This window comes from Crocodylus siamensis, chromosome 5, assembly GCF_052110815.1.
Source record: "Crocodylus siamensis isolate JL-2025a chromosome 5, ASM5211081v1, whole genome shotgun sequence".
NCBI classification, from domain to species: Eukaryota; Metazoa; Chordata; order Crocodylia; family Crocodylidae; genus Crocodylus; species Crocodylus siamensis.
The window spans coordinates 52,795,244-52,821,237 of record NC_143399.1 but is presented as its reverse complement, the minus strand read 5'-3'; the positions used below and the strand labels follow the sequence as shown (position 1 = coordinate 52,821,237).

At 47.3% G+C, this 25,994-nt stretch overlaps 1 protein-coding gene across 1 annotated transcript in view; it reads right to left on the bottom strand.

Moving 5' to 3' along the window:
- Positions 1 to 24,025, bottom strand: part of LAMC2 (laminin subunit gamma 2) — a 30,973-nt gene extending 6,948 nt beyond the window's left edge. The window contains exons 1-16 of the mRNA XM_090048175.1: positions 23,862 to 24,025; positions 14,541 to 14,729; positions 11,856 to 11,991; positions 10,650 to 10,748; positions 9,515 to 9,651; positions 8,427 to 8,549; positions 7,542 to 7,731; positions 7,263 to 7,375; positions 6,642 to 6,860; positions 5,163 to 5,342; positions 4,210 to 4,455; positions 2,935 to 3,071; positions 1,716 to 1,872; positions 1,222 to 1,427; positions 660 to 739; positions 319 to 456 (exon numbers count right to left, since the gene is read on the bottom strand). Of these exons, the coding sequence (XP_089904301.1) occupies positions 319 to 456; positions 660 to 739; positions 1,222 to 1,427; positions 1,716 to 1,872; positions 2,935 to 3,071; positions 4,210 to 4,455; positions 5,163 to 5,342; positions 6,642 to 6,860; positions 7,263 to 7,375; positions 7,542 to 7,731; positions 8,427 to 8,549; positions 9,515 to 9,651; positions 10,650 to 10,748; positions 11,856 to 11,991; positions 14,541 to 14,729; positions 23,862 to 23,946 (2,435 nt within the window). The 5' untranslated portion in view covers positions 23,947 to 24,025. The remainder of the gene's footprint in view (positions 1 to 318; positions 457 to 659; positions 740 to 1,221; positions 1,428 to 1,715; positions 1,873 to 2,934; positions 3,072 to 4,209; positions 4,456 to 5,162; positions 5,343 to 6,641; positions 6,861 to 7,262; positions 7,376 to 7,541; positions 7,732 to 8,426; positions 8,550 to 9,514; positions 9,652 to 10,649; positions 10,749 to 11,855; positions 11,992 to 14,540; positions 14,730 to 23,861) is intronic.
- Positions 24,026 to 25,994: the final 1,969 nt, after the last annotated feature.

Sequence of the window (25,994 nt, the reverse complement as noted above, 5' to 3'; positions counted from 1 at the left end):
TTTAGCCCCTGCCTCACAGAGCTCACAGCCATGTATGCTACTCTCCTTTGCAGTCCTCTTATTGCCACCACCAGTCTTAGCATGTCTGTGACTTTCTGGGCCAAATTTATCCTTGGTGTAAATCCAATGACACCAATGGATTTGTACAGAGGGTGAACTGGACCCCACACACTTAAGTTTCTGCAGCATTCAAAGGAAATTGCATCTTGGTGAGACCTCAGGACAGAGGTGGGTTCCTTAGTGCACTTCTTCACAGACCTCCTTCTCTCACCCTCCCACCATCATGGTGATATGCATGGAAGTTTTGCGTGCACCTACTTCCTAAGCAGCCCTTGCATGGAGTTTGCCAGGATGCCTCCTCCACTCACAGCCGAGCGCACCAGCTCCAGGGCCTGGTCAGAGTCATCCTTTGCTGCTTTGGCTGCCTGCTCAATGGCATTTGCTGCTTGCATGTGGCTGTAAAACAGAAGAGCTTCCCTGAGAAACTAGGCCTGCAGAGCCTGCCTTGTTTCCTTCAACTTTTTCCTTATATAGTTTTATTCAGATAGAGCAACATCAGACCAGGTCCTTATGCAAAACCATCACGTCCCTCCTGTGGGACATGTTGGCAAGAGGCAGTTACAGCCTGGAGCATACCAGCACTGCAACGATCAACTCACCTGTTCGCTAATCTTAGAGCCTCCTGGGCCAGGATCAAAAATCTACTCGAGCCCCCAGGGAGATTGGAAGATGGAATATACTGAGGAGAGAAAGATACAGGTCAATGCTATTCTGATCTTTCTCATGCTGACAAACCCTGACTGAAGAGAAGACAGAGCTCATTATCCAGACACACTGTGTGTCCCCCTCTGCTTTACAGCATTCATCTGCACAGGTAGAGCAAGGCACTGGGCAAAGCTCTGCCACAATTTCTGATAAATCCAGTGGGGGCCAATGGGTGGATCTCTGTCAACTCTGCTGAAAGTGGCTGTACAAGATTATCCATTGGAAAAAGTGACTGGCACGTGCTGGTGGGGGAGGAAGGGAGTAGGGAAGAGGCAGATGGGTACTTGGTGGAAAGCATCTAGTGTTTCCACCAACCCCCAGGCAACAGTCAGTAGGGAAAACAAGGGAAGAGGAGTCAGAAGCAGAACTCATTGGGCACTGCTGTAGTGGCAAAGGTGTGTTTAACATGTGGGGGCTGGGCTCTGGTCTAGAGCAGCAAAGCTGGAAAATACTTACCACTCCACTCAGGGTCACTTTGGTTTGCTGTAGGGTCACCTGCGCTCTCTCAAGCTGCCCCTGGATATCCCGCACCTGCCTCTGGTACTGGCTGCCCAGAATCTTCATTCTCTCCAAGGTCACTTTGATGTCATCCAGGCGCCTCTGGTAACTAGCCTCCTGTCCCTTCATTTCAGACACTTGGCCCTCCAAGGACTTGTCAGAGGCTGGCAAGACAAAGAGCATTTCCAGGATTAAAGGACACAGTGATATGAAGCCAGAACAAAGCAGAAGGGGGCAGACTGCTCACAGGAGAGAGAAACAGCGCAGAGACAACACAAATCCCCAGCCATGCTTGCCCCATCTCCAGGCTGCACCAGCAGTGAGGGACGAGCCCTCACCCCCTGAAGTTCATCTCCTTGCAGCATGTTGCTGAAGAGCTGCTGCACTTGCCCCTCCCTCGATCCCTCCGCCAAACGCACACCACGATCAAAAAGGGAGCAAACCCATCTAACCTTGCAAGCTCAGGGCTTCTCTCAGGATGGCACGAAGAGTCTCCTCAATCAGCTGCATCTTCCCCTCTAGCTCCTCATTGTTCGCTGCCCCCTGGCCAAAGTGTCCATGAGAGAAAAGCACCTCCAAAGCCTGCAGCTGCTGGAGGTATTGATCCACCTGAAAACAAGGCATGTGACACAGGGAAGGCTTGATCTCAGCATGAAGGGGATGGTGAGCAGCCCCAGGACTTCCAGGGTCAGAGAGCCCAGCAGAGTCTGAAATGGTTTGCTGGATGAAAAATTCTTTTGAGCAAATATTAATCAGCACTTATTACCCCCATAGCCATCTGTGTCATCGGGACAGGCTTCTGCAGTGCGAGCGGTATACTTGGCATGGCCAACACACTCTCAGGCTCTCTGGGAGTGTCAACTGCTAGGAGTGAGCAGATAACAAAAGCCAGTGCCCTATTTCGTATTCAGTCTTTGTCCAACTTAGTGCAACTCTCCCCATGGATACCAGGTAGGACTGATTAGGATCCTAGTATCAGAGAGGTGGACCCTTGTCCACTGGTCCACCAGATAAACTAACAGTAATGTCCAGATTTCAGATCTTGACTAGATCTGAGTCAGGTTTACTGAATGTTTTGCTCTTCCACACACAAGAACAGAGATTTACCTTCTGACAACTGAGCAAGAAAGTTTTTTGGTTTTGAATGAGCTCTTCTGTGTCCAGAGGGCAGAAGAGGAGGAAGATCCCAGACTCCTTGACTTTGTCTCTCACAGCAGCTCCCATATGGAGAGGCTAGAAGAACCTCTTGCTTTCTTCTCCTGTTCCAGGCTGAGAGCTCTACCCCTGGCAGAGCACCTCCCCTTGTCAGAGGACGACAGGGGACTTTGCTTTATTCAGGGCAGAGCAAGGGCAGTACTGACATAGCTGTGAATAAAAACCCTGAGACTGCACTCTGCTGCAGGATGGTGAGACACGCGTTTCTGACTCCTCTGTGAGTACCCAGGATAAGAAGAGTTAATCCGCTGCATTTACGGAAAAGAGAATTTGCTACTTCCCCCACCCCTCACCACCCCAACAGCTGCAGAGTGTGCTCAGAGTTGGGCAGGAAAAAGGAATTATTGCTCAAATCCTCTGACCTAAGCCCTTTGCTGGGGAAAGTGGTGTCAGGTAGAGTTACAGGCACTTCCAGCTCAGCTATTTGGGATGTGCCTCTGGCTGACGGACACTTACCTGAGCTTTCACCTGGTTGTAACAGTCTGGGCAACGTGTGTGCTCACAATTGGGTCCCTCAAATCCTGGGCTACAAATGCAGCTCCCATCACTGCGACATGTTTGGGGCTCAGAACCTACTGAGTTGCAGTTGCAGGCTGCAGGGCAAAGCAAAGGGCAGGAGGGAGCAACAGGTCAGACAGATCCCAGGGCACAGGGAAGGCAAACACAACAGCCCTCTCAATTACATGTCTCTGTCCTAGCCAGGATCTTTCTTTCTTTCTGCCTCCTCTTAACATCTCACCCTTTTCCTATGGCATGAAGAACTTGCCTTTGACCCATGCGCTGACCCACACACATCTGTCCACTTCCCATTCTGGATAGAATAAGCCCAGAAGGAAAATTCCACTCAAGCCTGCTGCTAGAGTCACTCTTGAGCTAAATGTCAATGCCCCCCAAATATCTAATTATATTTCACAGAAGTCTCAAAGGAAAGTAATAGAGTCACAGGACCTAGTGCTAGATACTAGTGACACTTCTGTCTCTAACTTAAGACATACTAGGGTACCTCCAGTATGCATCCATTGCCCTTCATAACCCCTGGGTGAAGGACAAGAAGAAATCAGAACTATTTGCAGCCCAGATTTAGTTTGGATATTAGGAAAACTTTTTTAAAGTGCCTGGGAGTGAATCACAGAGTCAGGTTACAGACTGGATAAACCCCTATTGGGTTGGCCTGGGGGATGAGCTGGGAGGACCAGATGACGTTGAGAGATCCTTTCCAACCCTTCATTTTTTTCATTCTGGTATTGTGTGAAGCCATTAGCCTGGCCATTGCCTTCCAGGTAGCTGAAACTCCTCCAGCAGTCTCAGTCTAACGTTTGCCCATTCACTCATAACATGTTAACCTTGAGCACTGCTGTGTGAGGGTAAATGTGCTTCATTCAGGAGGTGGCTGCTTCAGGGTGGCTGAAGCAGCTCTTGTAACAGAGGCAGTATGATGCTCTCTGGGCCCCTTGGACATGGCTGCGGAAGCCCATCCTCAGTGCTGGACTTGACAGTTCCTAACCTGTCCTTTTAACCCCCCCAGTAGAAAACACCTTCCAAACAGCCCTAGGAAATTAATGTTTGCATGCAAATCTACACTTTTCACTGGTTCCTGGGAGCCATTCATGGTGCTGAGTCACCACAAGTTTCTGGTCTTCCTGCAAAATTTTCAGCTCGAGGAAGGATGGAACCAGCATCACATGCAAACAGGCTCTAACACAGGTGTGTCCCCCTAGATTATGGTTGTACCTCCACACTTGTCTTCTGGGTTGGAGGCTAAGGGGTTTCCAAAGAACCCGTCTTTGCAGCGATCACAGTGGAAGCCAGCTGTGTTGTAGAGGCACTTCAGGCATTCACCCGTTAGTCTGTTACAGTTCCCCACAGCATTGGGATCGATATTCCCGTTACACTGGCAGGGCTGGCAAGGCTTTACAGGGCCATTTCTACCCAAGGGGTCTCCAAAATAGCCATCTTCACAGAGTTCGCATGCAGAACCTGGGGAGGGAGAAATGGACACCACATGGTTACACCTCCACAAAAGGAACTTGCTCCTCTGCCATGCACAGAAAAGCCAGATTTACATTCTTGGAGCTTTGGGGGTAAACACTCTCAGAAAGTCCATCTCTTTCCATCCCAGATGAGGGGAGAGAAGGACTGTGACAGCCTCTTCTCAGGGAAAGGAAGAAATCTTGAGACAAAAGTATCAGATGCATCTTGAGAGAAAAAGCCCTTGTCTAGATCATGGGGCTGGGGTCCAGAAGAACTGGGCTGTAATCTCAGATCTGCTCCTGAGCTATTGAAAAATCTCAAGCAATTCACTTCACCTCTTTGTGCCACTGACCCCCCTTGCCCGTGGTCTGTTTTACCTATTTGGATTCCAAATTTTCCAGGGCAGGAACTCTCCCGTACTGCGCGGTTCTACAGCACCTTGCACAGCGAGACCCTGGTCTCAGTGCAGCTGTACCACAAATAGTAAATAGGTCAGGAAACCAGACTGGAAAGACAGAGGTGTATTGCAGCTATTGCACCCTACCTGTCCTGAACCTCATGGTCCTGTATTAGCCAGAGAGAAATCCTATTAATTCACAGCACACTGGAAGCACACGTGTGGAGGGTGGCAGACTCAATCTTCCCTCAGCACCTTCCCACCCATCCCCAGGGGAAGCACAACCCTGGCAACTGGCCCACAGCGAGGATGTTACCGGTGACTCCTGCAGGGCAGTTACGGCAGGTGACCTCCTTTGTGCCTGGCACCATCGAGCAGCTCTGTCCTTTGCTGCACGGGCACTGCTGGCAGCTGTGTGGATTTCGGGGATCTCTGTAGTAACCAAGCTGGCAGCTAGCACGGGGATCAGTGTATGCATCTCCTGAATGACATTCTCCTGGGAGACAGAGGAAAAGGTGTTGTGACTATGATGCTGATCTATCCTCAGTCACATGGCCCCTGTTCCTCTGGTGCTGGCCAGCACAGCCTGGTACTGCCACTATACTTGTGGGATGAGACTTAATAGACCTCTAACCTGAGGCAAGGATCTCCTCACTCAGGACCATTTCCTACAGCCTGTACCCCCATGCTGCACTCCTCCTGGTGCCCATTGCCTGGCTGGGTGCTCCTCTGCTCCCCGCACCTCACAGGAGTCTCCTGGTTGAAGCTGCTCACCTGCAATGGCATGGCACAGCACAGCAGGAGCAGCTTCCAGAGGGCTGTTCCCGATTGTGGCTGCAGCCAGCTGGGTGCTGTGCTGTACCCTTCACCTCCAGCAACAGCAGCTCCTCCTCTTGCTGTACCACACCACTCTACTCCTGGCAGGCATGCTGGGCCCCAGCTTCAGCTCTTGGCCATCTTCCACTGGGAGCCAGCTAGAAGTTGAAGCCAAAGTCCCACATGCTAGGGCAGAAGCTGCCTGGCTGAAGCTGCTCACCCAGAGCAGTGCGGCAGGGCAAGATCAGTGGCAGGAGTCACTGCTGGAGGTGAGGGGCACAGAGCAGTATCCAGCTGCAGCCGTACCAGAAACAGCTTGCTGGAAGCTGTGTGTGCTGGCTGCAGCTAGGCTGTGGGCACTGGCAGGAACCCAGAGCAGACTGCCCCAGTGTGAGTGGTCAGGGCATGGCTCCATGTGGTGTGCCATGGGCCAGAAATGGCCCATGGGCCTTATTTTGCCCATCCCTGTGCAACTACTGCTGCAGCCACTGTGGGTGACTATGGCAACCCTCATGGCTTTGGCTGGATCTGGCCCAGGGGCCCCAGATGAGTTTGGCATCCTTACTTTAGACTAATATCAAAATATGCATAAATGTTATTACATGTAAAAATGAATGCTTTACTGTGATGCTAAACATTTCACTCTCTCCAAACCTTGATACAAGCCTTCTCTTTGAAACTGACACATTTTTAATACATTCAAGGATGTTTTTTTTCTCCACATCCCCCCTCCTTTTTTTTTACAACAATCTCCAGTCTTGATTTATGGGACAGGTTTTACTACTGAAATTTCTAAGACCGAGCCTTTTTGGGAGGCTGAGCTAGATGAGTCTCTTCCAGCCCTACTGTTCTCCGATTCTCACTCAAACCACATAACTGACATTACTTTGTAGCCCAATAGCATCCCCAGTTCTATCTACAGGGCATGACCATTATCCACCACCCCTCTGTAATGGGACATGGCATCAGTTTTCCTTACCAGTGTCTGGGTCACAATTTAATGCTCCTTGACAGCTACATGGCACACATGCACTGAAAGGCCCAAGGCTGGGGGATTCCCTCTTGTATCGAGGAGCACATCTTTCGCAGAACTGCCCTTGGTACCCAGTAGGACACTTGCATTGTTCTACCCAGGTCACTGGGGCTCCAGAAGTGGGCTGTGCTGACACCCAGGTCACGTTATCCATGTATCCCATGCCTGGTGGGAGAGAAGATACATTACAGGCAGCCAGCAGCTTTCACCCTAAACTCCTACACTCAGTTCTCTGGCAAAATGCAGCCTCACCTGCTCATACCTGTAACAAAGAGGAGGGGGGTGTCTTCTGTGCATACTGCACTTTTATCCAAAGAATAAGCAGGATGATGGTTAGAGCAAGGAACCAACCTGTTCCCAGTTCTGCCACTGACTCATTGTTGGCCCTAAGCAATCTCTTACCCCCACTATGCCTCAGAGTTTCCCCATTTCTAGGGCAGCCCATTTTACTTTCCACATTACAGGGTGGGGGCAACTTTCCACCTCATAGGGTGGAGCCCTCACCAGTTCTCCGAGATCAGGATTGCCATGCAGGTGCATCCCTCTAGATCCTCCCTCCCCACTCACCATATACTCCAAATGTGGCTCGGATCCGCAGTGCTGTCAGGTTCCCCAGGAGCCTGCGATACTCAAAGTAGCTTAGCTTGGGGCTCCATCTGCTGCTGGAGTGCTCGTCCAACCTGCCCATTAGATACAAAAAGGACAGAGAAGTTATGGATAACATGTAAAGGCCAGTCTTCCTGCCTCCTCCCTCCAAACTCATCTGAGTGCAAAGAACCTGGAAGCTGCAGAGTGATACAGGTAATACGGAAGCTAAACTAAGCTGCGAGTTGCCTCCCGTTTTACCTGAATGTATATGTCTTGCTGATGCCACAGGGCAGTAATTGTCCATGAGGCAACAGGGGGGCAGTGACTCTCAGGCCAGCTCCCTCCAGGACCACATCACGTGAAGAAGGATGATGTCCCCCTTGGTTCACACGGTAATCAAATGACAGGGTCTGGCCATAGCTCAGCTGCTGGTTTCCAAGAAATTTGGCTGCAGAGGAAAACAGGAGACCAGGAGGTCAGAGGGCTAAGCCTCTTCACTGTGAAGTCTTAAGCCCAGACTCAGGAATGTGCCAAGAGCAGGATGGAACAGGAATCCGTGCACTGGAAAGTCCCACTATTAGTCATGTCTCACCCTATCTGCCAGCATCCCCACCAGCCATCTTGGGAAATGAGTCTGGGTTATCCAGTGTTCTGACTTTCTGATGGCAAATTCCCTGGTCCAATCCGTCTCCTAGTGCTGAACCTTGCCCTGGGACCCAGTATAGAGCATTTCTAACCGTCTTGCATCTGGGAAGCACCTTTGTGAATCCACCAAAGAAGACTACTACTATCCAGTCCCAGTGGTCTAGCTCCCATGGGCTAGAGATGGCTGCCATGACCTCACTTCACTTGCTTCATGCCAACCCTGACTGGCTCATACCATAATGCCATAGGGAGGCAGACACGCTGAGGGGTTAACACTTGTCCCAAAAAGCCAAATCTTCTCCTATGCAAATGGAAATACCCGATTCCCCTCAAAATCTGAACCCAGGCCCCAACCCATTCTGGACATGGCCATGTGTGAACATGTTGGCATGGAAGAGCAGGGACATATGGTAATATCTGTGCTGCTTTGCAGAACTGTTTCCCTGTATGGTGCATCTTCTTGTAGTACGACCCTTCCCATTTCACAAGCTCACGCACCTGGTGCCAAAAAATAGATTGGTTCTGGCCGCTTTGCTGTGATAAACACATCCCGATGACGCGGAGACCACTGGAGCTCTACAGGGGACCCATCAATGTAGACTCCTCTCCAGCCCTCAGCATCTAGAACGGAAACAGAGGTAAGTTTCATCCAACCACTGGATCTAGGAAACAGCAGCTAAAGAAAGGCTGTAGGTAGGACTGTGTGGTCCTTGGGCTCACTTGGGTCATATATGATCAATCTCTCCTGCCTTATGGACTATTGTTCACCCCTCCCTGAACCCAGGCTGATGTCTTGACCAATGCACATACTTCCCTATGTTATAAACAGGCACCTGCCTTGATAACAGTGGCCAAGTGAGTTCTTTGTACTCTAGCAGTGCCTAATACCATAGGTGTCCAGACTGAGAGCAAAGGTCACCTAACAGAGAGCAGTATGGCGTTAGATGGACATAATGCTCTCAGACTTGTCTTCAGATGCTGCTCTGTTATGATCATCAAGCCAAAGGAGGATAAGGGCTCTTATGTGGGAACTGTTAACCAAAGCGTACTCTGATGAAATTAAAGACATCACTGAATTACAAGTTCTTCTGAACGATGTTCTCCTGATATTTGATCAATTCACAATCACTAAGCCTAATCCTCAAAGCAGAATTGTACCCTTGATTTCACCAGTTTATACCAACTGTGGATATGACCCACCGGTTTGTAACTACTAGCCCCTCCTCCCTTGCAGGCTCCACCGTCACTCAGTGACATGTGTGGCGGATGACAATGCCAACCTTTATTAGAAACCTGAATATTTCAATGTCTCAAGTACAAAGTGAAGTGTGCTTGAGTCAAAACTATGCATGCTAAAGAGGAGAAGTATGACAGCATGTTGAATTAAGAGCACCACACTGTTCCACAGGGACTGAGGTTAGAGGACTGTGAGGGGATCTTCTATGGGGGATGGTCTTCTACCTCTCCACCAACCCCCAGAACACCAGGTGAAAGGAGAATTTACAGTATGTATGCCAGAACCCCAAACTTTCCATAGGAAGTAAATTACAAAGCTCAGCAATACAAACACTGAAGGTGAGTTTTACCCTGCTGGAAGTTGGAGGTGATTTTGTGGACACTGTAATTTTCTGCGCTGCTACATGTGGCTGAATGCCCATAACAGAAGCACTGGGAACATCCCTCAGGGTTTCCTGCATCCAGGTTATAGTAGCCCGGCTTGCACCTGTGTACGAGATGGCATCAACCTGAATTTTACTGCATATCATCACAGCACATCTGACATCACATTCTGGATGGGTAAGTCTGCACACAGCCACAAAAGGCAAACAGCACAAAGCACACACTGGCCATTTAAAGACCAAAAGCTCTTAATACCACGTGGCATTGTATGAAAAAAATCATTACCACCAGCTAAATCAAGGATTTCTAAAGAGATAACTGGGTGCTGAGCTCCTTGGCTCCAACTTCAAACACTTGGCTCCTATATACACTCGCAAACAAGTGCAAGCTTTCATCCCTGGGCCGAATGGGCAACTCCCTGCCTGCCCTCTGCCCTTATCTGTCTTACAGAAGGGAGCAGCTTCTGACAAAGCACAGCCCCTACCTGAGGAATGCACTGCAGCAGGTCTGGGGAGGATCCTGCCTTGCAGCTCCACCTGCCTCAACACAGCTCTATCTCCAGAGATTGGCAATTAGCCATGTCTTTCTCCTGGGTGAGGGTGGTGCTGGGACTGGCTTTGGAAGCTCACCCTTGGGGCACTTTATTTTCTTTTACACAAATATGAGGTGGAGGGGAAATGGGACTTTGCTTCTGCAGCACAGCTGATTCCTAGCTAGTGCGTGCATCACATGAGACATTTGTCACACACTACAATTATCCTCTATAATCAGGCCCCCGGAACAGACCCAGGGGACATTCTTGCAGAAGGAAGTGACAAGTGCTGAAGGCTTCAGGCCCAGTGATGTTCCCTGGAAAGCAAAGGTCAGGCACTACCCCTCAGGCCTACGCGGCAAAAGTTTTGGGATTCCAAGGAGCAGGCAGAAATGGAAGCAAGGGAAGGTGGCTTTGGGACCGACTAGAAATTATTTCCTGTGGAGCCAGGTAACAGTCCTCCTCACTGATCTGCACAAAACTGAGAACAGGCCCCTGGGTCTGCAGTGCTTGTTCAAGAGTGAGCCTTTACCAACCACTCAGTGGAAGCACTGAGCAAGTGCACTCACCTGTCACATTGCTCGCCTGTGGTGCCTGTCTTGCAGAAGCAGCGTCCCGAAATGCAATGCCCTGTGCTGCCAGCTGGGTCACAGACACACTGAGAACTCCTAAGAAAGAAACAAGAGTCTCCGATTGATTTGTACCTCAGTTTAACAAATTGCTTATGCATGGTTAATACGCACAGCAAATACACAATGAAGTCTCCCCAGCCTACCAGTAGAGCAGCCATTCTGGTCAATGCATGGGATTTACCACACTGCAGTGATTCTCAGCCCTTATCTACTGCCTAGACTGACTGCCTCCCTATTCACTAACAAACACAACAGGATGGTCCCTATTCCCACCACTTGTACACAGAACCCAGGCTGAGATCTTAGTGGACACTGGACCAGGCCTGTGGTCCACCTAGGCCAGCACTGTCTCCAGCACCAGATAATTCAGAGGGAGGTGCAAGAAAAAAGCCCCATAAGGGCAATTCTGGGACAACCTGCCCAAGCAAACGGTTTTGCTCCTAACCCCTGGCTCTATCTTGAGTAATACATGGGAGCCTGACCATTCATAGCCCTACTTTATGTGCATCATGATAATGCCTTGAGTCTCCAGTTAGACTGGCGTGTTCTAGTGCCAGGTGCTGTTCAGACATCAAGACAGAGTTTGTTTTATTTATTGCATCTTGTCAAGCTGTTAGCTCAATGAGGTCATGTAGCTGTGAGTTCCACAGGTTAATTGTGTGCTACGCCTGGAAAGGTTTCCCTTCCACCTGCTTTGAATATGTTGCCTTTACGCTTGAGTTAGGCAAACAGAACTGGACTAGAACAGAGAAACCAGTATAAAATGAGTGTTTCCAGGATCTGTGGAGGTCAGAGGCACTTCACCTGTGGAAAAGGACATCATTGCTGCTTGAGCTGACTGGAGACCTATGGTAATGTCTACTCCCCCCCTCCATCCTTACAGCCAGCATGTGATTGCTTCTAGAATAACAGCGGCAGTAATTTTAAGGATTAGGGTCATGGATACAGGCCTCTCCCCATGGTCTCATAACTAGAGAAGGAGAGAGATGCTGTGATAACATAAATTGTCCATACTGACCAAGAATAAAGCTCTCCAGCCCTCATATGCTCCCTGTAAATACTCAGATAGCACTGGAAATTTGCTGCAGAAAAGGAAACTCTGAAAGGACAGTCCTGCCAGCACAGTTTGTATGTGGTACTTACGGCAGCTGTCTGTCTCCCCTCCTTCCAGCCCCTGAGAGAGGGGTGAATTCTAGCTCACATCGGTCACATTTTTCTCCTGCCATGCCTGGTTTGCAGCTGCATTGGCCGTGGTTATCACACTGTGGGCTGAGGGAGCCTGGATGAACAGAGAATGAAATAGTGCTTACCATCATAGAGTTATCATTAGTTACCACCTCACCAAGAGCATCCCCCGGGGACATAAGGGGAAATTAACAATGCTTGCTGGAACCTTTCAGGGAATGAAAATGGAAAACTTTCCTAGTCTAAGGCAAATTTCACCATTAATTATGTATTGGTCTATAACCAATTCCCTCATTTTTGCAGGACAGGTATCAGCTATCTGACTGCCGGCAGTCTTTCATTTTAATATCTCCCCTGCCCTTGCTTCCAGTTCCCCATATGAAATGGACTCACGATATCAGTTTTTGCTGTGGAAATTGTTATGATATCCCCCATGCAAGTTGTAGACTTGACCCAAGGGACTTCAAGTTCCTGCAGCTTGGGACTTCCAGCCGTGGGAACTGAGGGAATCTTAAGGGATCTTCTGTGCAACAGTAATGCTACATAGGACATGACAGGCCCAAGGAAACACCAGATAACCAGAAATTTGCTTCCTTTGTGGTAGATCCTATGCTTGTATAAACTGGTGCAACTCCAACTTCAGTGCAACTACATTCATTCAAATCATCTGAGGATTTGGGCCAGGACATTTATTAAGTTTTTTCACAGGACATCAGACTAGTACCATCCTTCTGAACTGGTGATCACTGTCCACCCTGGCTGGGTGACAGGGAAACAGAACAGAAGTTAACATTCCCACCACTATACATTCACAACATATTCTGTATGCTTTTCTATTATAGTACTTGGGAGACATTCTGTCCTAGATTTTTAGTCAACCAGCAATTAAAAGATTAACTCACAACTTTGCTGGTCAGGCACTTTTCAGGTTTAACGAGCGGTTGTAATGATTTGATTTCTGTGCTCACAGACAAACAACATGTTCAGAATTTCCATAGGATTCTCAACCCAATATTTATGAAACACCAGTTTTCAGGAGATACAGAAATCTGATCACAACCACCAAGACTGGCTCTACAGTAGATATGCAGGCCACGTCATCACTGAAATACAGTGGAAAACATTGAGAAGCCAGGAAGGCCCATCTCTTGTCACAGCATGAGTTCTCATCTGTTTCATAAGTAGTAGAAAAGACATTCATGTCATGTGCACTTTATCTATTATCCCCTCCTAGAGTAGCAGTGCAGGTGGAAGGCAGGAGAGTATGGTTTTACACACCAAAGTCTTCTCTTAATCCACAAAATTGTACATCATTTTTATATACCTCCCACCCCCAAACACCATGCTTCACTTGGGAGTGATCCTTTCCCTCCCATGATCCAGTCACAGTCACTCATTTCTAGCAAAATTGCCAATGACTGCAAAATGTGATAGGACATTAGACGCGACTCCATCACTCGGTGGAAGCCTTTTAAATCCTTCTAGCAGGCTTTGGTTCAGATCCTTTCTGATGTGAATGCCTTTACCCATGGCATCTGGTCTGAGACTAAAAAAATACATTGCATGAGAATCTCTGAACAGCCATCAAACATTATCAACTTTGGGTCACCCCCAGCTTGTGCTTGCTGACAGCTTGTTGCAGACGGCTGATGTTAGAGCACACCACTCATTAAAAGTGACATGGTGACCTTCTGATATGCTGCAGAGGGGGAAGATAAGAGGGAATGGTAAAACCTGCACTCTGGCCTCACTCCCTTAGGTAGCCTGTTGCCTTGTGTGTCCCTGCAATGCCAAGCCCCATACCCTCCCCATCTAACCTATGCTCTGAAGAACTTGCATGATTTGCTGTGAGGCACTTAACTGGGTTATGCTTCTTCCATAGAAGTGAAAGGACTGTGGAAGTTGAGCTGCTCTTTTTCAATTCCCGTCTTCACTTGCACTGCCTTAATCCACAGGTGGCAGAAGTGGGGAATGATTACAATTCTGAATTTAGGAATTATTTTCAGTAAACCTAGTCCTGAGCGAACACTAGCTTTGATTCCATCTATGTCAGTACACTCCTCTGGTGGCAGCCTTTCTAGCCAACATGTGAAGCAGGACAGTTGCCAGAAGCTCTTCTGGGCTGATCTTACACCCTTCACCACCATCTGCTCTAGGTCTGCTGGACTTGCAAGAGTCCTAGCTCATTCAGCAGATTTAAAATGGGCCTGGTTGGGAGATGCTCAGGCCTTGTTTGCACTCATCTGCCTCTGCCACCTGGAACTCTCATGGCAGGCAGCAGCCACCACCACCAAGATGCCAAAGCGAGTGCACACCCATGCATCTGTTGGCCCCACATGACTCCACCACAGCTGCTCATGCTGTGAAAATCCTTTCACAATATCACACTGATAGTGACAAATGGGACCATGCAGCGTGACCATCACAGTGGCAGCTGGTCAGCACCAGCCACCATGGGCAGAGCTTGAGGAGGGATATAGCTTGGGATCCATTTGGTTTAATCCACCAGAATTAGGCCAAATTGTAATTGCCAAAATGCAGCAGCGCCATGACAGCTGTTGGATTTGGGCACTTCTGGACCAGCTTGTTTCCCTTCATTCACTCTCCTCCTCCTCTTTCCTAGGCTTCTCACATATCTCATACCTCTCGGGTTGCAGTTGCATGGCAGGCAACGTACTCCATTTTGCTGATGGTAGAACCCCTCCTTGCACCCTTCACAGCGCACCCCATCAGTATTGTCCATGCAGTTGAGGCACCGGAAGCCATTTCCTGTTTCTCTGAGCAGGTCCTGGTCAAAGATGCATTGCCTGGACTTTCCATTGCAGTCACAGACTGAAAAAGCAAAGAAAATGAACATGGTTCAATAAAGGGATCCCAATAGCACCTACCAAGAAGAGAAGGGATCAGGTTTGCACTTTAAAGTTTGCATGTGTGAGCTTAGTGAAGGGCACCAGTCAAAGTGCCCTGGAAATCAAAGCTACCTACTTGTTCTATGAGACAGCACAAACATTCAGTTTGTTTTCCCACTAATATGACCCACCCAACATCCAAATGAACCACTTTACCATCCCTTCAGGTCTCTAGTCTCTCCGCCTGCTGACAAGAGTGCCAACAAGACTCAGTTGCCCTGGGTTCTTCTGTGATATGGGCTAGGGAACTGAACTAGATCACCATAAGGAGATTTTTCTTAATAAAAACAAAATCCTGAAGCTGGATTCATAAGAAACAAAAATAACCCATTAATAGAATCCAAGCAGTACAATGCCACAAGGGTGCTCATAATACAGAGTAATGGTGACTTGGGATGGCAATGCACTTGAACTACCCCCTGCCACCTTCATTTCTTGTAGTTGCATTGGCACCCTGTTCATCAGGAGCACTGAGTCAGAGCCTGCATTGGTATAAAAGCCACCTCACTATGCAAAAAGAGCTTGACCCCCAGCTAAGGATCCAGCCAATTGTTGAAACCTTCTGAAGCTATTGCAGAGAAAACCAAAGTAAGATGGTAATATTCAAGAAACTAAAGGTACCATTTCCATGGTAAGAAGGGGAAAATATCAATGTTTACTATAAAATAAAAGAGGCAAATTTCAGTTCAGCATAGAGCTGTCTCTAGCATAAGGACAGTTATACATATTCAGCGTTTTTTGTTGTAAGCAAAAGCAGAAGTAAGAAACCAGAGGAACAAGAAACAAGGCAGTGAGGGAAAGAGGTCACATAGAGCATAGTGTGCTGGTCAGATAAACCTGCATCCAGAACTGGGACACTGTCACTAGTCAGCAGTAACACATATCTGTAACAAAGACATCAGTTCATGTGTTTCTTAAAAGGGAACCTCAGAGCTTGTAGAGAACCAAGGACAGCCGCTACTGGCAATAAGCCTGTTGTATTACCAACTCCGGTGCCCAGGTGGGGTAGGAAGGATGCCCATAGCTTGAGTGCCTCACAGAGCTGCCCAGCAGTAGGTAGATGGTCCCTATCCCAAGCTGAGGATGGGGCACACACACAGTGAATTGGTCCCTAGGAGGTACAGGGGTAGAAGTCACATGTTTCCCTGACAATGAAAGCTATGAATGATGCATTCAGAGCTCACTCTTTCATTACAAGGGAAATTGACCTCATTATCAAAATACCTCAGCAATCAAATATTAGCTTTAGAAGCGCTAGGAGACCTTGGCAGCTACAGCAGCTCTAAGCAGAGCCAGGCAGGCTGCCAGCACATACCGTCAGGTTCAGACATGACCCTTGCATTCCTGGCACCTGAGGCATTCCCACCAGAGGGACAAATATCAGGTCTACGTGTGGCATATGCCCCAGGGGCAGGTAATAAAACATCATGCATTTCTGAAAAAGTATCAGCTGTTACACAAAGGTGTGCCCATACCCTCATTCAGGTGCACAGTCATTCACTACTACAGTCACACCCTCAGCCTCATACCCGTGTGCCCGCTAACCCCAAGCACCCCCCCACTGTCACTCGTACCACCTACATTCCCAAATGCATGCACCTGCCCATAAACAGCCATTCACCCACCCAGAGCTCTGTATTCTCTTTCCCACATATGCCTCAGCAGGATTTCTCTATTAGTTTTTTCATGAGATTCAGGAAAACAAATGGCCCTTGTCATCAGGCACAGAATAGTCATTTTCAGGAGACCATTTCCTTTGCATTTGATTAAAGAAGTCTCTGAGCACTATGAGGTCTTTGGGTGTGCACAGAGGAAAAAGTCCTGCCTATGTGAACTAAAAAGCCAATGGGAATTTTAGTTCTGATCTCAGGAGAGCTGCGATTTAAGTTGCACCTTCTGTTAACAGTGACTGTCATTTACAAGTCCACATTCACCACATCTGATCATCTAAGACAGCACAGGTATCAAGTGAAATCATCACATGCAATTACTTTATGCCATTAATGCTATACTACAATTGGTTCTCCAGCTTTCTCTCTCTCTCCATGCTGCTCTTGCTTGTCTAGTTTCTTCTTAATGAGATTCCAGATCTGCGCGCACACACATACACCCCCCCACTTACTCTTTCTGTACCTTGTTCTGACAGTGTTGGAGTGGAGAGTAAGGATTTTGGAATGAGTACCAGCAGTACAGGCTCAGTCAGGCTGTACAACTTGGCTAACAACATTTGAGCAAAGCACCCTGGGCAGGAGATAGAAGTGCCTGTTGCTACCACTCCCTTATTTGCAAACTTTAATACACTTTTACTGTTGGCTACAACTAGCTTTCAAGTCCAAGCTACTGCAGAACTGAATAAATTGCTGAAGTCACATGAAAATTCAGCCAGACTCAGGGGTATCTTAGATCAGGTGTATGCTACAAACTTCAGAAGCCACACATAGGTCAGCGCTGCAATCCTGGACAATGTAGCAGCGCTGGCACTTGCCAGCAAAACTGTACTTTTACCCATATGGCCCCTCTGTGCAAAATAAGCCAGGCCAATAAAAAATCACAGCTTTGCCAGTATCAGCACTTTGTCAGCATAGTAAATGGGCACAGACCTGGTCTTCCTTGAAGGGAGAAATCTTTAGAGAACGGATTCTTGCAGTACTTCACCAGGCATGCTGCTACATAGTTCTTCTCCTCCTGAACTGAATGACCTCATTCTTTTTTAAAAGGCACTAGCATTGGTTGGATGCATGTGCCAGAGCCATGCAAGTGGAGACACAAATCACATCTGCAACACCAGAAGAAACGCATGCCAAGAGCAAAATTCTTTTTTAGGAAGTGGTTGAAAGGCTGAGATTGGCAGCCTCCCTGGCATTTGGGTAGTGAGAAGAGTGAAAAGTGGTCAAGAGAAAGAGTGAATGAGAAAGGGAGAGTGGAGCAAATTTAGAAAGAATCTAAGAATGGGGAGAGGTGAGGAATGGGGAGGATGGAGACTGCTCTGCTTATTGGTGGAAATCAGCAGTGACAGATAACATCACCTTTCCAACACAGTTTAGCAATGGTTGCATCTTCAATCAACTTCTAGCACATGCGCAAAAGTCTACATCAGAAAACCCCTACTCTGGCTGCCTTCTCAACACCAAAATGCTCAAGGACTGACTTAGTCATGGCACTGAACTACCCTGCCAGAGATTGTCCCTTTAGGACACGATTGAAGCCATTTGTCACAGCAGCATAGAAGAGACTTGGCCTGCTGAACCTGAATGTGGACAGAGCTGCTGTCTTTCCTAGGCAGTTAATCTATCATCATGAATCTCCCTTTAAAACTGGAGGGGATGGAAAGATGTGGAAGAAAAATGAAAAGGGACGCAGAAAGGGAAGCCAGGGACAGTCTCATAAGAAAAATTACAGAAAGAGAGTTTGAAAACACTGCAGTTTCTCACAGAAGAGAGGCTGATGGGGGCTGGGAGCGAGCAGAAATCTGGAGAAGGGCAGGAACACAGTGAGTAACGCATTGTAGCACTTTGCCACCGCACTGCAGAGCTAACATGGGCCCTGACACACAAGGGCACACACTGCAGCGGGGCAGGAGAAGTCTACCCCTCTCCCTCAGGGCTGCTAAGGGCTGAAGCATCCTTCCCCCCAACCTTGTGCATCACAATAGCAGTTATGTACATGGGCAAACAGCATGCAAACAGAACAGCTCCCAAGCATCTTCCTCCCCCTGCAGCATCCCAGCAGCATGCAGACCTAACTGCCCAGAGCATTTTAGTACTGGGATTTTTAACTAGGAAGCTGAACCAATGTTCCCTTCCATTTGTGATCAGATTTCAGGCTAGCATTACTCACATCTGACGGCCTTGTGTGTACCTCATGCCTCCCACCTGACGTGCGGACAGACACCCTCACCCAGTCACCAGGAACACGCATACCAGACAAACACATTCATATGCAACAAGCCAGGGCTGCCTATGAGATGGGGATGATGTCAGATGCTAATAAAGTAGCAACAGAAATATTTTCACTTTGCCACTGAAACACTTCAGGCACTGATTAATTCCAGGGCTACAACAGCTGTCCCGTTACCCTGGGCTGCTAGATGGGGTGACAGTGGAGACCAGAGTGACCTGCCTCTGGTGCCTAAAGTGGCTAAGTTGGAGGACAGCAAGAGAGACAGAAAAAATACAGATTGTGCTCAAAATGCTTCAGTTCTCCATGGAAGTCTGACCTCTCCCGGTGCTCCCAGCACTGTCCTTCTCTCCCTTTCTCCTTTCAGCCCCTCCCTCTGCTTTTCTATTAAAACTGCTCTCTTTCTTATCCACAGCTTTGCATGCATCCTGTTCACAGCATCTGATGAAGTGAGTGTGGACCCATAAAGGTTTGTGTGTTACAGAGGCGCACAATTTGGTTGGTCTATTAGGTGCAAATGGACCCTGCCTTCTACTTGACTTCAGACTAACTACAGTCTCTCTCCTTCACTACATCCAGGATAAAGCCAGGTTAAAAGTTATCAGCTCTCACAGACACAGAAGGTGTGTTTTTGCACCCTGTTGGGTTTTTTGTTCAGCTGCTAATTTGCAGGCATCAGTACATGTATAAGGATAAGGCAAGGCTTCTTTTCAGGTTTTTGCCATTCTGTGGAGCATGCAGGGGACTACGCCTCTAGCCCTCTCCCAGGGGAACAGACCAAGTTAATATATTACTAACATGAAGTACTGTAGTTTCAAATGGTTCCTTGGGTTAGCACCATAGATTGGCCCCTGCGTTTGTTTATACTGCTAGCTCTCCCCAGTGAACTCTAGCACAGATGAAAGTTTTAAAAAGAACTTGCCACTTGAGCCAATTAATGAGAGGGTGTTTATGAATCGGGGAGGAAGGAAATTTAAAGCAGAAAGGCTATTCTTTCTGGTGCTGCGAAGCACCACAGCTTGGGATAAAGGGCTTCTCCAGCTGTGTGGACAGCAGGGTCTGCAAGCGGGAACACCCAGAATTCCCTAAATACAATGCCAGAATGGAGAAGCTCCAGAGCACATCCTGCAGCAAAATGTCATGCTCCAGACATCTGCCAACATGACAAATTGCGAGAAACGATTGCTTACTGATCCGACACAGGTCCCAGCACCTGGAGGGCAGGAGGGCAGCAAACAGGCATGCCAGGCTCCCTGCTGGCATTGCTCTGTTCTTAAACAGTTGCATACATACAAGACAAATAGAGCTGGTTCTGAATCAAGGAACTTGCATGTCAGTGCTGGTGAGTAATGTGTCAAGTAACCTTAGAGACACTACCAGCATGAAAGGGCCCTTTTACCCTCCAGAGGACATCCAAATGCAATAAAGCTCCCATAGCGACCGTAACCACTCTCCATTCCACGAAAGGTCCCTCGGCGACGACTCGATCCAGAGTAACCTCCTCCCCTGTCTGCTTTGCATCTACCAGGGAATGAACCAGCCAGCACTTGGGCAGTCCAACACAGCTGGAATTCATCACTGGGCTGCCACTTCCAGAACAGATTCTTCCCTGGATTGTGCCTATTCCAAGGCAATGGAACTGCCATCAAAAGGCTGGGGGGCTCTTAACACAAGCACATATCACTGAAATGCTGTCAAATCCTGGGATGCTGAATTTCCATGGAGTTTAGGGGTTCCTTGCTCTAGAAAGTCCAGGTTGGGGCCAGAATTGTGAAACCACCTCACTCCCCACTCCCCCCAGGTCTCGTCATTATTGTTCCCTCGTTGATTAGGCAGGCAGGAACAGAATGCCTGACATCCAAAACCTTGCAAAAGAAGTTTTCTAAGTATTTTAGTTGGTTTCATAAAAAGGTATTGAATTTACCCAAAAGACCTTGTCCGAACTGTTCCTGTGCACAAAGCACACCTCATTCCCAGTTTCACAAATCTGTCTCTGTCCACGGAATCCGGTTAAGCATTTCTTCCAGGCTTCACCTGCAACTCCCCTGGGCTCAGAACAGTATGTTTGAAATATCTGTACTCTGAATCATCATGGAAGGCATTTAACTTCAGAGATTCACAGAAAGAGCAGAGGAGCGGAATTTGTTGCTGCTATTGACCTGACTCTGCTTCTCCTATGCATGTTATTCTGGTGGAGTTGGACAACTATAGAAAAGTAGATCTAGGAAAACATGGCAGGTGTTTCTGTGGGGGACCCTGCTTATGTCAGACAACGAGGCAGCTGTGACCTCCACCCATTTCAACACAGAAGCTCAGAGGCTCACAGCTCAGCTGCAGCTGCCTGATATAACCCATTCCCCAAGCCACAGACACTCTCCCTTGGAACCACGCACATGCACCTGTAAAAAGCACTCCAACTCCCTTCTCTGCGCCAACCCTTCCCCTCAGCCTCCTGATGATGAATCTCTCTAGTCACTTATCCATTCACTTTCCCATCTGAAGGGGTCCGTATGTCAGCTTTCAACTTCAGAGGCTCACAAAATCCAAGGATGACTGCCACAGTTAGAAACATCCAAGAGAACCAACATAGCCTGAACCTCCCACTCTGACACCAACTCCTTTCAAGGGTCCCTGCAAACAACACTGCCTAGAAACTGAGTCACATGCAAGACAGTCATGCATATCACAGCTGGCTTACCTGATAACATCCTATGTAACAGCACACAGAAAAATGTCTACCATGTGAGGGCATAGCCTTACATGCCAGCACAAAGAGTGCTGGCTGACAACAGTACACGTAATTCTTGGATGATATCCTGAAACACTAGGATAGATCTAAAGTTGCACACTGACTAAGGCAGCAATATGCACATTTAATTGAATAGGGTTTGCTGAATAGTTTGTAATTTAAGCATCGGAATTTCTGTTACTAAATAAGATTTATCTAATATAATTTAAATAGTTCAAGTGTAAATAAAGAAGGTTAGATGCATTAAAGACATAATTGTTTTTTTTAGAGTGCTAGAGCAGGCACAAAATAATAATGTTGTGCTAGCTCCAACTAACACATTCAGAAAGTTTACTGTAATTAAATTGTGTGCAATTAAATATAATTTGCTAGTGACTACTGCTTTATGCTGAGCTCAGTTATAGGTTCCAGGGTTGGTGAGCAACCCTCTAAACACCATTATCTTCTGCCAGGAAGGGGGATAGGAACTATGCTGGTTAAGATACTTAATTACATATAGTTACATTTGCTGTAATTCTGATTTATGCTGCATCTTACTCTGATCTGTTTTCAAAACCAGCTTATTTGTTTTCAATATTTCTTATTTTATCCTATTTAAGTGATAAAACGTTAACACACAATTTAAAATACAGCTCCAAGCTATAAATTAAAGAACAACCTCAAGTCAACACATCTCCCTCAACAATATATACATAATATTGAGCTCCAACACACTTGGGCAAATATGAACTATACTGAGCATCATATCAGGGTAATCAAATTGACAGCATTAAGCAAATATTTATGAATAAATATGGTAGCATGACATCATCTAGAGCAGTGGTTCTCAGCCTTTTTCGTACCAGGACTCATTTGCAAAGATTGGTGGCTTATCCCAACCTGCACCCCCCTGGCCCTGCCCTGTTGCAGCCTCAACACCTGGCCATCTTCCCCCAGTGGCAGCAGACACCTGCCCTCCTCAACTCCCCAAGCCGGGGCCCTCCAATCTCTGCTCCTCATACACTTACCTTCATCTGGCTACTCCTATGACCCTAACTGGCTGCATGCTGGCCGTGGCCCAAGCAGCCCCTTGCAGGCTGGAACACTGCCAGCCTGTAAGAAGAAACCTTCCATGCATTTTTCTGGCACTTGTTCACAACCCTTTGAAATATTCTTGCAAACCATTTTTGGGTAGCAACCCACAGGTTAAGAAACACTGATCTGAGTAACACATGACACAAATACAGCCAGTGACAAAATGTCATATCATTGCATATAACATATGGTAAAATCATAGAAAATTAGAGGTCAACTAGTCCAACACCCTGCTCAAAGCAGGACCATCCCCAACTAGATCATCCCAGCCAAGGCTTTGCCTAGCCAGGTATTAAAAACCATTAAGGCTGGAGATTCCATAACCTCTCTGGGTATCTTATTCCAGTACTTTGCTACCCTCCTCCTGAGAAAGGTTTTCCTAATATCTAACCTAAACTTCTCTTGCTGCAACTTGAGACCATTTCTCCTTGTTTCATCATCTGCCACCACTGAGGACAGTCTTTATAGCCTAAAGTCATAGCAGCTTATGCAGTCTATATGAAGACCATGTTTGTATCAAATACACATTCGTGTTTGTATGTATGATTCTTATATAGCAAGGAGATACCATACGTGCAAAGGTCACACCACTGCAAAGCTGCACATACAAGCAGTTGCACAGTTACAGTAGCAGTCAGCTTCCACATTCAAACACATATACAGCATCTCACTAGCATATAAAAATACTATTGTGCAGTTTCACAAAAGAGAATTGGACACCCCCCCCCACAGTGCTACAGGGGGCCCAACAAAAACTTATTTGAAAGGGTTTTGCAAAGACCACAAAGTGTGAGCAGGCAGGATCTGAGGCAAAACACCTCAGAAGGCAAACTTCTCAAAAGATCTGAATTCCACGCGTGTCAGGGCAATAATAGATGCTGTCCCAATTCTTGCACTAGTTTTGCTACCGCTTGGATTAGTTGTACTATATAAATAAGCACAATATCATATAATGCAATTACCATGCTCCCACCCAAATCCCACCCACATAGTGAGACTTTAAAGAAAGCAATCAAGCCGCGACACAGCAGCATGTTATTATTTAAAGGGGAATCCCAAAAAAATCTGAGTTACAAAAGGTGCTGAAGACCCAAAGCAGCACTAGCAAAGTGATTAGTCCAAAGACATCCAGAGAATAGCATTTAATGTTCACTCCCAATCTGAAACACAGGAGAAAGGGAGCCAGAGTTAGAGTTTAGAGAGGTTTGACCCAAAGGGCTCCGTAGTGGTGAGGATCTTTTGGAGTCTCTTGTAACAGTGCACAGCTGAAAGGAAAGTTGTGAGAGGAATCAGTTTCTAAAAGAGCAGGAAGGTTTACAGTCTTCTAAGCCTCACCTCCTCTTTCCCTGGTACCAGTGGCTGCAGGCAGGAACAGACATACACTGAAGCAGCTCAGAGTTAGCAGCCTGCACAAAGTCATTTCTGGGGATCCAGGATACGTCCTTACAGAAAGAAAGGCTCAGAAGACCTGCAGGGGGCTTAAACCTGCTTTCCGCTGTGCGTTGCTTTCTCTTCTCAGGTGGTTTTATCAGCTCCTGTACCTGAGTCACTCCCGACAGGAAGAAAGCGTGTGCCTCAGTCTGACTCACCTTCTGAATAAGGAGAGCCCAGCCCATATGAAGCAGACACACATGCACACACACCCAACACTGCCTCCGTAACAGCTCCTGCGGCTGTCCTCCACCAGCCAAAACAGCCACACGCACCCTGACAGCAGAGAGTGTGTGTAGAAGGATTGAAGAAGACACTGCATAAATCATAGAATCGTAGAAGTTAAGGGCTGGAAAGGACCTCGAAAGATCAAATGATCCCAGCCAGGTGCTTGTCCAGTCTTCTCCTGAACACCTCCAAGGTTGGGGACTGCACCACCTCCTTGAGAAGTCTATTCCAGATTTTGGTCATCCTTAACATAAATTAGTTCTTCCTTACATCCAACATGAAACCATCCTCTAACAGTTTATGGCCATTGCTCCTTGTCCACCCCTGGGGTGCCCTAGAGAATAGTTTTTCTCCCAGCTCCTGATATTCACGCCTTATGTATTTATAGATGGACACCAATTCCCCTCCCAGTCTTCTCTTCACCAGACCGAACAGTCCTAGATCACTTGGTCTTTCCTCTTATCCTCCAGGCCCTTAATCATTCTGGTGGCCCTTTTCTAGACCCTTTCAAGATTCACCGCATCTTTTGAAGTGCAGCACACGGAACTGGACACAATACTGCAGCTGGGGTGTCACCAGCGCCGAGTAGAGAAGCATCACTCCTTAGCCCTCCTTGCAACGCATTAGCTAATGCATCCCAGTATGCTATTATGCCAACTTCCTCCCACCACTGTCCTGCGGGTGCCAGCTGGGGCTCTAGTAATTCATGTCTTCCACCCAGCAGGAGCCCCTCCAAACTAAAAACTACTGACCCACATCACCCAAGTCCCACAGCCCAGTACCAGATACACCACATGGTACTGGTTACTGCCTCCCCTGGTTACTGTCAAGGGGTCTCTCTGCTGGTTATAACTAAATCCAGACACCCAGGTAAGCCAGTCTAGGAGTATTACCAGCTCTGGAAGAATTACTTGGCCTTGGACCCAGATCAGTCTTTTCACTGGACTGAACCCAGTCCAGTCAGTGCTTCCCTCTTATTGCTTTGCTGCAGCTCCAGTGCCAAATCACATCTCTAATCTCAGGTAGTTAATGCTTTAGACTCCTCCTAAATCTTTTAAGCTTTTCAATAGCCTCCTAAGGATTAACCACCCAGAGCTGACAGCTTTGTGCCCTGTGGTTCCTCGCTGTAGGATCAAGAGCAGTATTATTTTGGCAATTCTGGGGGAATACCACAAGAATAAATTCACCGCTTTTTTTGGAATTCCCCTTTCCCAAGTCTACGTGGTCCTGTGGATAGTTTGAACAATATTTTATTAGTGGTCTCTTTTGCTTTTTATTTAACACAGCAAAGCTTATCAAAACTCCTAGCAATAAAAACCAACTGATTAACATGCTGGTGGGATGTTGATATTTGCCACCCACAGTTCCCTTACCTGATGTGTTTCAAAATGGTGAAGCACGAATATTTCCCATGTTCTAATTATACAGGGTTCTTGCTGAGCTATCTTGTGGGTTGTTTGATCATTTAACGAAGTCTGTGCTGCAAAATATACCATTTCCTACACTTCTTCCTTTCTGATGATTCTGATCTACCTAGGCAGTATTTCAGCATCCATCTGCCAATGCAAGAAGGATCACTATAACCTGTCTTCAGACTGAATAGCAAACTGATCTCAAACATCCCACATAAACAAGGCATTGACCACTTCCCCCTGGAAGACTGGAGTTCACTGTTGGAAAGATTTCCTTGATATTTAGTGTTTTTATTTCTCTGTTGCCCCCGATAAACATTATATTTATTGTATGATTAATGCTTTAATCACACAAATTGTAACATGCCAAACATTCAGGCAATTTATCATCACACAA